The 17,356-nt window shown below is 45.7% G+C and overlaps 1 protein-coding gene across 1 annotated transcript; it reads right to left on the reverse strand.

Annotated features, from left to right (window-relative positions):
* Positions 1-4,909: 4,909 nt before the first annotated feature.
* klf6a (Kruppel-like factor 6a) lies at positions 4,910-12,247 on the reverse strand. Its single transcript, XM_035619260.2, has 4 exons — positions 11,801-12,247; positions 9,551-10,133; positions 8,541-8,664; positions 4,910-7,707 (listed from the first exon to the last, which is right to left on the reverse strand). The coding sequence occupies exons 1-4, from the start codon at positions 11,900-11,902 to the stop codon at positions 7,656-7,658; spliced, it is 861 nt and encodes a 286-aa protein (XP_035475153.1). The 5' UTR covers positions 11,903-12,247; the 3' UTR covers positions 4,910-7,655.
* Positions 12,248-17,356: the final 5,109 nt, after the last annotated feature.

The raw sequence follows: 17,356 nt of genomic DNA on the forward strand, positions 1-17,356 counted from the left end.
CTGCACACAGTTAACCTGTAGAAGAGAGAGGAGGACTTTTCAAAGCACCACAGACCTTGACTACAACTAATGACTGTCTCTGCTCGCTACCTATTCAATAGCAGCAGAAATTGAAAATCATACCAGCTTTTATGAAGCTTGACATCTCGCTTAGATGTTGTAAATGAAATTCCTGCGCTTCGGGTTGTAGAACAGCTGTGTGGTTCATGAAAAAAAAAAAAGACTTTGTAAGTTGGCCCGAAACAGAGGCTTTCAGGAGCAACAAGTGACAGCGCAGTTATTTTTGGTCAACGCGCTGACATGAAGCCACATGGCAACAAGTTATTTGGAATTGACAGCCGATGCTGTGACAGCGCCATGACAACTGGGATTGTTCGTGTACATAAACGGCGAAGCGTTGCATCTACACTTGTCACAGCAATGTGACCGACCAAGAATGCCCTAATGAGTGGAAAAGGGCAGGGACGAAAACAACATTACGCGGGGGACCATTATGTGGGAATGCGCTCTTGCCTGTGCTCACCTCTCTCTTGACCGTTCGACCCCCGGCTCCAGAGGCTAACGGTGTATTTCGGTCCATCCTCCCGATTGCACTGCTGCTGTCTGACACAAGCCAGAGACTCGGAGAGTGAATCTAATTACAGAGACAATTATGATCGTGACCCAAGCCGACCCGGATTTGTATTCAAATGGACTCATTTACCTTGAGCTTTCGGAGATGCATCTGCTGAGGCCCGAGTGTGAACCCGGAGACTCCTCTGTCACCCAGGCTCTCTGTCTATTATCATTGATGAACATGCTTATTAGTCAGCTGAATTCCTTTTTATTAATTAAATTAAGCTGATCCGTGTAATGTAGCCTGTAGTCTATATAATTATATTTGTCAACTGTCAACAGAATCATATTCTCATTATAACCGCTGGCTCTTACAGTGTGTTCCAAGCGAATCTCTTCTGAAGCTGTTGCTTCTTTTTGGGGCGAGTCAGGCTCTCGCTGAGGATCGCATCTCGAATTTCAAAAGAACTGATGATCTTACAGTTTCGGTCAGAAAATTAATCTGCGTCGAAAGCCGAAAGAGAGCTGCAGCTCTTGACATTTTTCTGCCTTAAATACAGAATAAAACAGAAGAGAGGGAGAGAAGAGAAAAACAACAACTTCTAATCTGGCTCACTTTGTTGAGGGCAATGTTCTTAGATCCTCTCTCATTTCTGCAGCTAATTGCAACATGGTAATTAGGTGTAGAATCTAATTTACCATGGGGGTTCGTTTAAGGAAACATGCATTATTCAAGGGAGAATCCAAAGAGGAGGAGGAGGAGGAGGAGGAGGAGTAATGTTGGGATCACGGAATAACACTAGTACTGATGATACTTGTGCTTTTGGTGATAACAGTGACCGTGAGGATTGAAATGGGTTTGACAGCGTAGGAAAGGCGGATAGCAGCAATGATGATGATGATGATGATGATGATGATGGGAATTGTGATGGTGGCGATTATGGCACACATGTGGCGGCGACCGCAGTTGTGGCGCTCCACAGCCGGGAACATAAAGGAGAGTCACTGACCTCGGATTCCAGTCCTATTTCCCCCTACAAGCAAAGTCCTAATAGACTCCATTAACAGAAAGACAGGGAGGGAGAGAGAGAAAGCCCTGACGCTGGAGCTTTCAGAGTCGAGTCTGCATATGTGATGACTTGCAGTCTGACTGACTGAATGAACCAGGCTCAGAGTCTGATAACCTCCTCTTTCCTGATTATTTCCCCTCATTTAACTCACTGTGTGCCTCCATCACAGTCCATTTTCTCGGGTGTGTGCGCCTGTGTGTGCTGTGTGTGTGTGTGTGAGCGAGGCAATCTCTCACTCCCGCACCACGTCCGTTAATTCAGAGCAATTTTGGATAATGATTTATTTTACTATCCACAATTGGAAGGCCCCTCCGCTTGAAAAGGGAATGATGAAATAGAAATCTCCCTGCAATTACGTGGCGCGAGATAGTCACACTCATCAGACTCACTGATACGTCTGCCGCGGACACGGGGAAATGGTCGTGAGTACCACGCTCACTCTGCTTCTTCACCGTCACCAGCTCATGTGATAACATGAAAATAAACTAACAAACACACACACACACACGCACACACACACACACACACACACACACACACACACACGCTCAGTGAATACTTGAATTAGCTCTCGGCCGATGAGAAGAGTAATGTAGATTAGTTGTCCTGCCAAGCGAGTATGGGCTGGTTTATGGGCCCTCGAAATTTCAGTTGAAATGAAATGAGGCATATTGCTAACAAATTTGCAAATTATCACACGCCTCACGTCTCAGACTGGGGCAGCGGTGGTTCACTAAAACTCCCGACTATGCAGTAAAATATACTTAAAGCATCAAAAATATAAGTTCTCATTGTGCAGAATGGATTATTAGTACAGATGCATTCACTTGTGAGCAGGGTTTTAAAGTTGCCCAGCTGTTGCGGGATTTTAACTACCCAATAAAGTGTGGGGGCAATTTCATCTATAAAACACATCATCTTTATAAGTTATGCATTTTTCTTAAACGGTCTTGACCCTCTGAGCCCGAGCCTGCCACAGGAAATGCGTCACGTTATACAAGTCCTCAAAACGTGTGATCAGTTGATGCCAGCCACTCACGGTTTGTTTTGTTGGGATGCCGACACTTGCGCCGCTCCGGGCGGGGCTTCCGTGCGACCGCGGCCCCTTCAGGAGATCTGTAGCGCGGCCTGGAACTTCGGTGTCTTTTCGGAGACTTTGTACAACACGTCCGTGATGATAAATCCAACATTGAATGACTTTTGTGGTCATTTTTTATATCCCGTTTTTCGAGACGTAAAAGGCTCCCGTCGTCGTTGTTGCTGTTGCTAGCGGACTTCTAGCCGTTCATTTTAGATTGACGTTGACCAATCAGAGGCTTTGTTACAGACTTGTATTAATCAGACGCCGTGTTGTCGGCTGGTGGAAAAGATTTTACTCTGAGAACAGGACCTCTCACTCCTCTGTTTACTCCTACTCCTACTACTGACACTCCTCTGTGTCACTGCAGACAGGAGCCTCTTTGCAGTGTGGCACAGTGGCACGTTTGTTTAGCTCTCTTGGTATCAAACAATTATTTGAATGAAATCCTCTGGTGGTCACTCATTGATACATACATTTTACTTCATCAGCCTTGTGTGTTCTTCTTTTCTTTCAAGTAGCCTAATGTTTTAAATTGAAAATTAGAAGATATAACTACTCAATTACATTTTACATGGACAGTAGTGGAGAACAAGAACAGAGCTGCATAAAATAGAAAACACTAAAGTGCAGGTACCATATTTGATTCAAATGACTTTCCACGGCCATCGCATGTGGAAAACCTCTCCAGGCCAAACCACTGTCACGGGATACGAACCTAAATCTGAAGCTCTCCCCTCAGACGTTAAGTTAAGACGTGTGACATCTAAAAGTGAATAATTGCTGCCAGTAATCCACTGAGGTTTAGCCCGGGTTACAGTATCGACGTGGGAAAGCAGATGGGGGGGATGTGCACTCTGCACACACCAAAGGAAATATGCGATCCTCGTGCCACGTTTACCAGAGACTTCATCCATGATGGTCCACTTCACGAGAGGCTGTTCTCCGTCTCTCGTCAGGATGTGAGTCAACGGCACGGATATTTAAACGCAACATGTGCCCGACTCTTCAACTTCAGAGGTTGAAGGCAAGATTCTGAGCCTCCAGGATTTTTCTCTCCTCGAGTGGGTCAAGTGAGGAGTTTTTGGACTCGGAGCGCTTCCCCGCGGGTCGTGTTGCTCTGCGGCCGGCCATGCATTATGCATCACAGGTACATCTGAAGTCGACAAATCATGTGGGGCAGCAGTTTCGGGAGATCAAGGAGCTGCGGCGTATTTGAGGCAAAAAACAACATTCATCACCACTCCAATAGTGGGGAGGTTCTCCAGAGCGTGCTTAATTACCAACTGCAGGCAAAGCTTCATTTATAAACCACAGGGCTTTTACAGGAAATCAGAGGGGCTAATAAGTTGCCTGCCCATTCTAGGTCATCACCATCATAAGCGGGGGAGAAGGGAGCTCGCTGTTTTGTTCCTTTTTTAAATATGCGTATCTTATTTTCTTGTTAGTTTGTAACTTTAAGTAGGCTCTTTGGTTTATCCACTGCTGTTTTGTATCATTATCTGTGTCAAGTAGAGTAATTATCTAACAAATGTATAAAAGTGGCTTTCTAATTAAATGCCATGGGCTGTAAGAGATGGAGATAAATTATTTATACTGCTTTGATGAGAGCTAGCGAGCTCTAAGGAGTGAGCAGTCAGGCCTTTTTTTTTGGATTGAAAAAAAAAAACTGAAGCGAGATTCTTCAGGAACTTTTCACAGGGGTGTTTGTTGGAAGAAAAAAAGAAAAAGTTAAATGTGACTGTTTGCCAAGGGGAGCGAGGTGCGTCAGGTTCCTATTTAGCAAACAGTTTCTCCAGAGATGAAATTTGCTAATTCGAGAGAGATATTTTCATTAGGGCATTTACAAGTCAGGGGCAGGAGAGGCCACATAGAGCAGCAGGTACTGCACTGCCGTTTACCAAAGACTGTCCGCTGCACATTGACTTTGGTAAACACTGGTGTTGCTAATGCATTTTTTAAGTGACGAAATTCAAAATGTCAGATGTGCACCCTCGGTGCTCACACCCTGGCCCTAATCTAATTCTGTCGTTGTTACCGGAGGGCAGGGTGCAGCCGAAAGGCAGCCATTCACCCTCAACAACCTGCAAACGTCCCACAGGCCAAAAAAAAGATAGAAAGAGAGAGAGAGAGAGAAAAAAAAGAAGCTTTCACAATAATGACGCATAACTGAGGAGAACTAACAAATGAGACAAAGGAAGCAAGCCAAAGTCAGATAAGAATTTCTTATTATTCCAATAAAAAATACATTCATACAGAAATATAACAATTTTGCAAAACAATTTCAAATAAAAATTTCATAAAGCAAAAACATAACAATTTTACAAAAGTTGATTTTTTTTTCTTTTTTTATACAAAGATTCAGTTGAGAACAAAGAGCTGTGTGTGTGTGTGTGAGAAGAGATGGGATGAAGAAGGATGATGGAAAGTGTAAAAGATGTGAGCAAACACGGGGCTAAATCAAGGCTCAATTACCACTTGAACAGTATTGGCTCCTGTTTTCACAGAATGGATGTTCCTCCTCTCTGACCACAAAAGGCATCGCCAGCACTCCCGGATCTATCGCGGCAAGCAGTTTCAAGTTTGTTCTCATCGTGTCTCTTTCACCCGCTTGATCTGAAATCCATAAGTTGTAGCATGCCACGGTGCGACGTGCTGCAAAATCGAATTCCTGCAAGCAAGGGCGCTGATCTGGAGCGGGTGGGCACAGATCACTTCACCCGGAAGCGGTTAATAAGCATAATCCCTACAATTATTTGGGTCGCCACCTTCTGTCCTGTATCTGTCCACCTCCAGTAAAAAAACAATTTAGGGGGATACCGTCATGGGTGTTTTGTTGTTTTTTGGGGGCCAAATTTCCATGTTAAACATCAACGCTTGATCTTTATCTCTTCCCCGGAGCCCCCGCCCCCTCGCGCCTGTGGTTTTCATAATACTGTTGCAGCTTGGCTAAAACAACGCTCCCCAGACAGGTCAATAACCAACCTACACAGTCAGCAGTCTGTGACAGATTCCATGCCAACAAAGCCTTTAGCAATTCATTACCGAGAGGCAGTACAAGGCGAGGCCTGTCTGACTGCAGCCTGTTAATTACAATAAATCTTTAGCTGTTTCTTCAGTCCCACTTGCGGGGACGGAGGAACGGACTGGGGACGGGGAGGAGAGGATGGCGCCCGAGGTGGCGTTGGGGAGGGATACAGGGCAATAGGTAAACCAATTTTGTCTTGCTCATCTTTTGTACCTTGGAACAGAGCGTGATGGACTTGAGTACAAACTACACAGTAGTTGTGAGCTTTAATAAATGAATTTAAGTGCTCTAAACATACATTTTGCCTTATTTACAGGTTCTGTCTCCATTGAATGTGATATACATCGACTTAACTGGTTTCTCTGGGAAAATCAGAGAGAGAAAGAAAAGGTACTTTTTCTGAACATTTTACATTTTAACAACACAATTAACCATGGGAATAGACGCAGGCAGCTTCCATTAAACACAAAGGAGGTGCCAGTTAATTTGTAATTGAGCCTTAATCAAGCTTGTCAAATCACCCATACAACAAATGTGACTTCCCGAGGGGAGCAAAACAACCGCTACCACGGGGCTGAGTCACTTGCATAAGGCACCATTAAGGTCAACAGTGCATTATTAGATAGAAAAGAAAGTACAAAAAAAAGCAACATTAGTCCTCAAGGCATAGGATGAATGAGAAGACGAGCGAGCAGCGGTGAAGTCTGCAGCCGGATGAAAAGCCAGAATGAATGAAGGGAAATGATGATGATGTTGTAAAAATAAAGAGGAAATCATCAATCGTTATCAAGGCGTTATGTACAATATTGTAACATTTAACCGTTCGCATTTTTAGCTGCACTTTTTATTGGAAACTATTTGCAGTCCTGATTACAGTGGAAACAGGAAATGAACAAACCCTAGAACCATGCAACACCTGTCTATGATACTGAAGTTATAGTATAGTTGTGTTATACCTCTAAGCACACAGCTTATACAATTGGACTACAAATGAGCTTTGTAGCTTGTAAAAAAAATAATAAACCAGGCTACATAACACATTGCACATTTAGTAGCTGCACCAAAAACACCAAAAAAAGCTCCTGTCATACAGTGACCGGGGGGGGGGGGGAGTTTTGGTCCCGGGTCACAGACCAGACGGTGACAAGTCAACCCTGTCAAACCCAAGGCCTCCAAAGCTTTGGAGATCCCCCCCCACCTCCTCCTCCTCCTCCTCCTCCTCCCCCAAGTCTGGGTGCCAGACAGTCAGACAGGCAGGAACTTCCTCCCTGCCTCATCCTCACAGCGCCACCGTGGAAACACGATGGGAATGTTTCCCCCGGAAGCCCATTCAGTCCACAGCAACATTGGTACCGGCCCCGCTCCATCCATCCATCCATCCATCCATCCATCCATCCATCAATCAATCAATCTGTCCCTTCTCCCAAAGAATTCTCGCTCCTCCTCCATTTCTACGGTGGGCCGGTCGGCCAATCTCAGACATTCACAGTGCACACATGCTTTTACCTCAGACAGTTTTTTAAAGTACCAGTGTATCTGCTGTCCGGGAGATGTCCCCAAAACATCATGCACCATACATACAAATCATTCACTCTGTTCGCGTGTCTTTTATCTTTTTTTTTGTGTGTGTGTGTGTCTTTTTTTGTGTTAAGTCCTTCTCAATGAAAACAAATTCTTCCCCATCCACGATTTTGTCCTCTTGTTGCAACAGACAACCTTCAGAGCGCCTTTTCTCCAAAGAGAGGTCCCGGAGGCACTGGGTTTCAGTATGGTGCAAAACGGCATGCTTTGGCTGGAACACACTCCCGCTACTCTGCTCTGGGACAGTTCAACCAAGAGACAAGTCGGGAGACGGCGTTCGTTTTCTTCTTTTCAAAAACGTTCACCCCTTCGCTGCATTGCTCGGTTGGTGCGCGCCCCTGCTCTAGATGTGCCTCTTCATGTGAAGGGCCAGATGATCGGACCTGGAGAAACATCTGTGGGGGGGAGGAAGACGGGGAGGGTTCAGGAGGTCAGACATGTTGCACTGAACGGAGGAAACACGCTTTGTGCTACAGTGATTTTAAACATTAATGGAATAGATTGCACGGTCTTTAATTACACGTTAAGTTCTAACTGAAACAACAAATTCCTAATGAGAAGTGGCTGACTGACACCAATCATCCTCCTGATAGGTTGTTAGTAAAGCTCAGCTGATACTGGAAGTTTGAGGCCAAGACTGATGTTGATATTTGGGAGCTTTACAAAAAAATTTATGAATTGATAATTATTAATTAATAAATTAATTGATAAAGTGTGCTGTTTTTTTTTTAACTTGTTGACAAGATAAAAGCTAAACTGGAGTTTAATAGTTTACACACGTGATATTTGGATTTCTGATATTTGAAATCTGATTGGCCGATGTTAATTTTCTTTACACAACCCATAATATAAAGAGACATTTTTATGACCATGAAATGTACTGGTGTGGTTAATTTGAGAGTGCAACACTGTAGCAGACAGATTATAGAATAGTTCCAAAATATATGTTTTACTTCAGTACACACACACACACACACACACACACACACACACACACACACACACACACACACACACACACACACACACACACACACACACACACACACACACACACACACACACACACACACACACACACACACACACACACACACAACTTTGCTAGTTTTGGCCCATATATATATTTAAATAGACTGGTCATCGGTTTATCTCTAATTGTAAGCTCGCTGAATGAAAAGGCATCATTGCGTTCGGTCTTTGAAGACATACTAAACGTCTGGCTTACCTGTCACAGTGACTGCATTTAAATGGCTTTGCCCCAGTGTGCTTCCTGAAGTGTCTGGTCAACTCGTCGCTTCGTGCAAAACGCCACTCGCAGCCCTCCCACGAACACCTGTACGGCTTCTCACCTGCAGAGCAAACAGGGAGACGAAACGATGAGCCGAGCTCAAAGTTTGGACACAAAAAAAACCACTCACAAGGGATGCACCATGCTCATTCTGCGTGGCTGACGATTGGTCAGCCCCTTCCCTGTCGTCTTTCAAATACATTCAAATCAATCACCCCGGGGGCGGGGGGGGGGGGGGGAGCAGGCCCGGCGACATAGGTGCCGACATGGCAGTCGAGACCCAGATTCCGCTGAACCTGTTGGATCACCGGCTCCGTTTTCAAATGCAGACATGCTAAGAATGCCAACAGCAATGCAGTGCAGCTGGATAGGTCACTACATAAACAATGAAACAAGCCACATTTGCAATTTCACGCCTCTAATCAAAAATAAGGGAAAACTCAAATGACCATTCAGAGGCCTCGCACTCGGGGGCCCCCCGGCTCCCCACCCATTCACCCCTTTCCCATGGTGAAACTCAATCCATTTTGAAGTCCTTTTATCTCCCATGTGCAACCCCTCCCCCTGCCAACCCCCCCTCCCTCTCCCCCCTCGCTCGCTCACTCACTCACTCACTGGCTCAGTGAGTCACATTCCAGATAGATTAGGTCACAGTTTAGGTATCCAGCCATGCAGCGCTAATGCTCGCAGCGCTCCAGCTGAGGACATCGTGCAATGTGGACCTTTAATTACATTACACAATGGCTGGACAATGCCTTCACGATGAAGGACTGAACTCATCGCACTTCCACCCATCGCTCAATAAAAATGTATGATTCTGTAACTCTGGGAATGAACTGATTTGGCCTGAAAATGGCAGAGGAGAGACTTAAACTTGGTCACTTCACACAGGTCACACGTGGCCATGGTTTGGGCATGTCGTGGCAGTGATGGGTGTCTGAACTCACCAGTATGAGTGCGCTGGTGTGCTTTGAGGTGGGAGCTCTTCGTGTAAACCTTGCGACACCCGTTGAAGTTACACCTGTGTATTCGCCTCCTGCCGTCTGGCGACGCGTCCCCGCAGGCGAGTCCCGTCTTGTCCGAACTCTTTGCCGCCACGCCGCTCCGAATTTTGACCGGCAAGTGCAAGTCGACGTGCGTGGAGACCCAGCCGTTCGTCACGGCGCCGGGCTCGGAGTTGGCCTCCGGCGAGGACGGGGGAGTGCTAATGATGGAGGGGCTAAAAGGTCCAGAGCCAACCAAGACAGAGCCCAGAGGGTTGGAGGTAAAGCTGTGCGTGGGCGAGAGCTCCTCAGAACTGTCCGAGGCCTCGCTGCAGGCGTCTGAATTCACACTGTTGGTGTCCAAGATTTGGCTGTCCTGATTGTCCTCCTCGTGGGCCGCGGGCAGCTTCGGGTCGCACTCGGCCTTGGCCTTATCCCCGCAGGCCAAGATCAGCTTGCTCCAGAGGTCCTCCTGGCCGGTGAACTTGAGGTCCGACGTGGAGACGTAGGGCTCGCTCTGCAGGTAGCGCTCCAACTCCAAACATGTCTGGTTGGATGAAATGACACACAGTAAGAATAAATGAAGTACAGCACCACTGAAGAGAGGGGGCTCATTCACAGCAGCAACATGCTTCACGTGCTTCCCTGCTGTAATTCTTACAGGAGGACAATTGACATATTCCTGCACTCATCTTTACCATGCATACATCAATTAACTGATTACCCATTTTCATGCAAAAATGCAAAATGCCTGCTGGTTCCAGCTTCTCAAATATGAGGATTTGCTGTTGGTATGCATCAAATATCATGGCAAATGAAAGATTGTGTCACTTTGCCCTCTGGGAAGTTGTGATGGGCTTTTTTTCACGACTTTTGCGACATTTCGTAGACGTGAAAGAATGGGGGGATGAATGGACGGTGACAGTCTGCTTTAGTCGCTGCCCATTTACACACACGTTTACCAAACAAAACGATAACTGCCTTTGCATGTCACGAGTTCTTCAGCCTCCCCTCACATCATCACGCCTCATCTCATCTCAAGGAAACACGTCCTCTGCTCGCCAAGACTCCCAACCCTCTCCTGCACCCGAGTGAATCCTAACAGCAAAACGTGCCCTGTCATTTCCAGCACCCGGCCGACACATCTTGAGAGTCCTTATAAGGAAGCCGCTCGACTTCCTTCTCCAGCACGAGCCATTCAAGCTGCCTTTCCCTCACGCATGTACCTCTGCCGTGCAATCACATCCTTCCTCAGTGTGAGCCACTCAACCCCCTCCCCATCTCTCTCAATAAAACATACACTGGCTCCAATTGACTTCAGAGGACGTTAAAGTTGAAAAGAGGAGGCCGATCATTAGAAGGTGCCTGGAGACAGGGGCAGATGTGGAGTGACTGTTTCCTCTGGGCTTTTCTGCAAGCACAATATTTTCCAGCTGTGCGCCGGCGTCTACTCATGCGAGGAGGAATTTTGGCCATGGCTGACATGTGGTCGTGTCACCCATTCAGATCACAGGATGAGGCAAAAAAATGATGATTTCAGATAAACAAATGAATAAAATCAAAAAAATGTTACAGAGCTTCAACGTGGGGCGAGAAAAGAAGAAGCTGGAACACTGCACTGCACTTTAAAGTGGAAGTGTGGGAAGTGAAAACCGAGGCAGCACACCATCTCATCTAAACACGATCTTTTTCGGTTTTGAAGAAGACGCAACATGATGATGTGATTTCCTCGTGAGCTTGCCGAGGTGATCCTGGGCCAAACACCGCCCGTCTCGACTTTGAATCGACTGCTCGGTGAGCCGACAGACCTGCTTCCTTCCTGCATGTCGCGATGGAAGTGAAACCAGCTCTCGTGTGCTTGAAAAAACACCAGCAGCTAAGAGAAGGAACTGCTGGAGGAGAACCACGCTGCCTGCCTCCCTGCCTCCCTCCCTCCCTCCCGTCGGCGCAGCGGAGTCTCCGGCTGTCAGACTGACACACTGATCCACTTCAGCCCGGCCAAAAAACTTCACAACCCCGCCGATCGCGTCAGGATGAACGCGACGGGCACCGGACACCTGTGTTCACGACATCTACATACATACATCTGTCCCCCCCAACCTCCTCCTCCAACTTCCATAATCATCTATCAAAAGGCAAAAGAAGCCTCTTTAGTTCCGCTTCGCTGCACAAGCTGAAACCAAAGACAGGAGAGGGGACGGTCGATATATTCACCTGCTGCCAGTACTCCTCCAGCGACGGCAAGGCGGAGAAATAGCCCGTGTCGTGAACTATCTGAAGTTCTTGAAAGATGCTGCACATGGGTAGAACATCCATTTTCCACCCCGAGCTTGTTTTTTTTCTTCTTTCCTTTCTTCTCTTAAAAAACAAACAAACAACCTTATTTAGTTGCGATTAGATTTGGGTTGTTTTTTTTTTTGGCCAGGTAGAAAGAAAAAAAAAGAAACGCCCAGTGGATAAAGATGTCAGAACGATCCCCCTGCAGATGCGAACGAAGAAGCGCTTGTTTTCAGCAGCAGCAGCAGCAGCAGGAGACGTGCGTCCGTCCGTCAGTCCGCCCCCACTTCGCTTGCTCCTTCTCTCTCAGATCGCGCTCACTGTATTTCGCAGACGCCGCACCGGACTGGATGAGGAACAACTGCGCTCTGCGAACTTCCCTATTCAAACCTCAGTGCCCCCCCCTCCTCCTCCTCCTCCCCCTCCTCATCATCCTCCTCCCCCTTCCTCACGGCAGGATTACGCCTGCGGGGCCGCAGCCAATCGGAGGCGGGCAGCGTACGGGCTCGCATATGATATCACGGGCGGCCAATCGCGGCCGTCCTCTGACTTAATTTGGTTGCTTCTCCGTTTTAATTGGTGCGTTTAACTCCCAGCGGCTCGCCGCTGATTGGCTGGTTATTTATAGGCATGTATATAAGCGGCTGGTGCGCTCGGGTCCTCCGTCGTCTTTTTTCGCTCGGCTACATGTTTGGCCACAGACAGCGCCTGTGAGCCGACAACAGCTCTCACTCCTCTTCACGTGGAAAACATTTGAGCCTCTCTCTCTCTCTCTCTCTCTCTCTCTCTCTCTCTCTCTCTCTCTCTCTCTCTCTCTCTCTCTCTCTCTCTCTCTCTCTCTCTCTGTGTGTGTGTGTGTGTGTGTGTCCAACTTGGTCACAAGTAGCACTTGGGACACTTGCTCGCCGTCTGAAGGCGATGAGTTCACAGAAAGCCGAAACTGTGGTGGAGTGCATGTGTTGACATCAGCCTTCTTATAAAGAGTTCCACTCAGTGAGAACACGTCCGGGGACACAGTGACTAATGGGCGGCGAGGATGTTATGTTGTCATATGAGTTGAGAGGAAACGTTAGCCCTCAGCCGTTTTTAATATAGACTTCTGCTTTATCGCTGACTGACAGAGTCCAAGACCAAAGTTGAACTCCTGTAGTCCTATAGCAAAGGTTTGATGAGAGCAGCCTGTTAATGGTTTGAAAACGTATTCCCTTTTAATCTATCTATCTATCTATCATATAGTCAATGACATCAATTTGATGTGGATATATACATATACACTTACACAGTATATGTATTGATATTTAACCGATATTGGTTTATGGAGGGTTATGGAGAAGTGAAGGTGGAAAACTTTACTTCACTTTACTGCGCTTTTAGGGCTGTCGCTGAACTTGAAATCCACATCTAAACTTATTGTAAGTTGAAGTCAAAGTTTAGACATTTATCAAACAGGAAAACCTCACGTTGAAGTTAAATGATTAAGTTCACAGTTCCACTATTGTCTGGCAATAGCTTACATTGTACTTCTTATGGCTGTAGGATATACCCTTCTAGAGTATGTATAGATATATTACAGATATTGGTCTTTAATACAGGTCAGACACCAACAATAATGCAGTGTAGCTTGTAGTTTTACAGGTGTGGAGAGGTGAGGGTGAAAAACTTTACAGGAAACAGAATAGAGGAGAGTCTAAAATAAAGAAATGTTTGCACTGGAATTCAGATGTTTTACCTTAATAAAAAAAGAGTTTGGTGAAGCTGTGGCTGAGCTTGCATTTCAAATCTAACCTCAGTGCGAGTTAAATTCAAGGTTTGTACTCTGATCTTCAGTCCAAGACGTTCATCAAAGTAAAAACAGGAAACGTCACATTGCAGTTAAATGATGAAGTTCATAGTTCCACTATTGTCTGCTGAAAACCAGCTGTGTTTCCCTCATGCATGGCTCCTCATTCCTGTAGCATTCCATCACATATTTGGCAGTGGCGCTACGTCACCGACTTGCTCTTATCGTTTCCTCTGTGGAGTCAGTGCTCGCGTGCCACAGCGGCATCTCTTCCTGCAGCTATTGCATAAGTCCAGAGCAAATGAAGCCTGCGCCACAACCTGGTACACCATGGCCTGATGAGATAAACAACATCTCTACACAAGAGCCACATTGTCTCCGGAGAGGCAGTATTTTTGTGCTGCCGTCCCGAGTAGACAACTGAGTGCCCTTTGTGCTGCTCTCAGCTGTGAGGCCATATTTGTCACCCATAGCATCTGACTTAGTCATATGGCGATGGGATGCCTTGTGAAGCCTGGAGCTGGCCTCAGTGGCCCTGCGAAGGAATTCCACCCTGCTTTTATGTTACTAATGGGGCTATTCATTATGTCCCTGCAGGACTCAGTGGACACTTTGCTTTGAAGAGTAAAACCTCACCGGGCTCCGTGTCCATTTAGAAGAGCAGCGAAAACTTCTGTTGTCACCCCACGAAATGTAACATAATTTATGGCTTATCATCACCCAATAATATGCCCACTCATTATTCATGCATTTTCCCGAAGTTGCCGAGGCTCGCGCTGTACGTGTTTGATGAATAACAAAGTGCACTGACGGGTCCCGCTGGAGCATTAGTGGGCAGCACTGCAGTAATCACTTCCTTCACAGGGCCTCTTAGATGAAGCATTTAGAGAATGCACAAGGTCCTGCATGGCAGCTTTTATCTTGGAAGGCCAGGTCCTCAGCTTTATCATCGTTATGTAATCCCAGCACCAGCCAGTAGCCACAGGAAAGAGCAATTACAGGATGACCCATTTCAATGCATCACTGTCAACCCAATCAGTGAGTTGTTCTAAGGGGGTTTTGTCTGCGTAACTATGGGGTCTGTGCGTAACCACACCACTGGTTTTTCATTATGTGCATTGGGAAATGGTTTCTGGACGTCTCTTACTCTGTGGACATTGTGCAGGAAGTAGAGTTGGATTTATTAGTTGATTAATCAAGACGATTGAAATTTTAAATGTAACTAATCTCTGAATTGTTTGTCGGTTGCAAGCTAAAATACAAAAAGCTTGATGATTTAAGCTTCTCATTTGTGGGATTTCAAATGAAAATCTAAAGTTATGTGTCGTATCTGAGCAACTTTTAGCTAATGCGGTACCACAGAACAGAAGAGTCTAAAAAAGATGCTCTGGGCTTTTTTGAGGCAGCCAAACATTGCCCATTATGCAACTGGATTGAATCTCTCTGTAAGTCTTCAGTGGTACATAAATAGGAAGTTAACGTGTGCACATATTTTATTTTGTGAAATGAAGTAGAGACAAATTTGTGGTGCAACAATGTTAAAGCAGATGTGACGGACTCAGAAGTAAACGTCCCCTCATTATTTGCCTGCTTACCATCAGAGGGCCAGTTAGTAATGAGGTACAGCACTATTGATGGAGATGCATTGCTCTCCACGGGGGCCACTGAAAATTTGTCCAAGCTTAAATAAAATGAAAATAAAAATAATTGATTGGAAATCAATGCACATACATCATTCACTCTTTTGTTAAAAGGAGAAATGGAAGGGAAGAGGGAGAGGGGGGGAGAGAGCTCCTGGAAAATCGATATTCATTCGAATCATAAATCAGAATTGAGTCAGCGCTTGCAGGGAGGGGAGATAATCATTGGCCTGGTTTTGAATTACATACTCCACACGGCTGAGGCTCGTCCAGCCTGCACATGTTTTCAGCTTTGCTGCCATTCTTGTCCCGCACACGCAAACATGAATGGCAAGATCCTCTCATTGAAATGCGCCGGCGGTTTAGCGCAACGTCGGCCTTATGTGCCGCTGTCAGGCCACGTCTGGAGACAGATCAACATGTGTGTGCAGTGGGTTGCGTGGTGTCAGCTCCGTCAGGCCGTCGGTGAGGAGCCTCTGCCTCCCAGCAGCTCTTGACCTTGAGGATGAAGAGAGGGGCCCCATGAGGGTGTGTTTGAGCTGTGTTTTTCTGAGCAGACATGCATGGGACACAGCAATCAGTCAGGACGCTCTTGTGATGTCTGGTGATGGAGGTTTCTGAATTGGTTTGTGCGCTCGCATTCAAAAGAGACAAATAAATCAGTGTGCTGATATATTGGGGTGGAAATCAATATTGTCCACCTCCGGTATGATGAAGGATCCCCCCCTGACCACAGCTGCACTCGGAACACGGTGCGAAAAAACCTGCAGGAGCATAGATTTCTCTTTGTTTAAGTCTGGTTGGTTGTCCTGAGCCGCTCACCCTCAGAAAATGACACTATTATTATGTCTACTGATTTGATCATTAACAGAGGACAGTGTTAATCAAGGCTGAAATATACTGAGGTTATAGCTCAACAGGCAAATTGCACCGGTAGTACCAACATAATTAAAAAAACAGACAATCACAATTCCTCACGACACTTTGTTCTGATGGTCTTAAAGCCACTTTGTTACATTGTCATGGATTTATAGTTCTGTGATGGCATAAGTCTTTGTTTGTAGAAAAATTTAAACAACCCTGGTGAAAATTTGTGCAGCCTGTGTGTGTTTGCGTTAGTCCATTAATATCCGTCACCAGGTGCAATACCAGATAGTGATAAACCAGTTGTAGACACAGCCAATGGCAGCAATTATTAAATCCTACTCCTTTTTTCCTTTCATATTCTCTGCAGCCGAAAAAAGGAAAACATGGACGTAAATGTTTTAGTCAACATCCACTGGATGGATAGTTGTGACGTTTTTGCGAACAACGTAACTGTTGTCGATGGTTAACAGTGGCAACAACACTTAATTGTCTTCAGCCTTCAATTTTTCCATCCCAGAACTCGGATACATTAATTATGCGCAGAGGATGTATCCTGCCCAATTTGGCGATCACCTAACTTTTATGACCACCAGCAGATCAAAGTTGTCAATTGAATATTCCTATCCAAGAAATGATCTCTAGGTGTACAAGACTCAAAATTTTGTGCAGACATTCATTGTGCCCAGAGGATACATCCGGCTGACTTTGGTTATCCTCTGACTTTTCCTTTAGCACCATGATGAGTTTGCTTTATTGGTAGCACACATTCACATCAACAGGCTCAGAAACATAACACGGTACATAAGATAGTAGGTAGACCACACTAAAAGTCTGAGATTCATATAATTTCAAACAAATATTCTGTCTTTACATGAGTAAATACTTTCATACTGTGACACAATCGAAACAATGCAATACTTTTAAATAACGTTATTATGGAAACACTCCTTGTTCCAGCATAAACCCTGTTGGCATTACAAGAACAAAGTGTGAATTGGCATTGTCAGCCTTACAATAGCATTGAAAATGCGCTGTAACACGTACTGAAAGTGTGTTACGTTGTGTGTGGTGATGGCTAGCGGTGTTTTGACAACAGCAGATTACCAATGACCACGCAGGCTGTGTCATGAGGCCTTGAGGTTACCACTCAAGTGAATAGCAACAGAATCAGTTTCACTTATCTACCGAGACACTTTCCGTTGCCCT

This window comes from Scophthalmus maximus, chromosome 21 (assembly GCF_022379125.1).
Source record: "Scophthalmus maximus strain ysfricsl-2021 chromosome 21, ASM2237912v1, whole genome shotgun sequence".
NCBI classification, from domain to species: Eukaryota; Metazoa; Chordata; class Actinopteri; order Pleuronectiformes; family Scophthalmidae; genus Scophthalmus; species Scophthalmus maximus.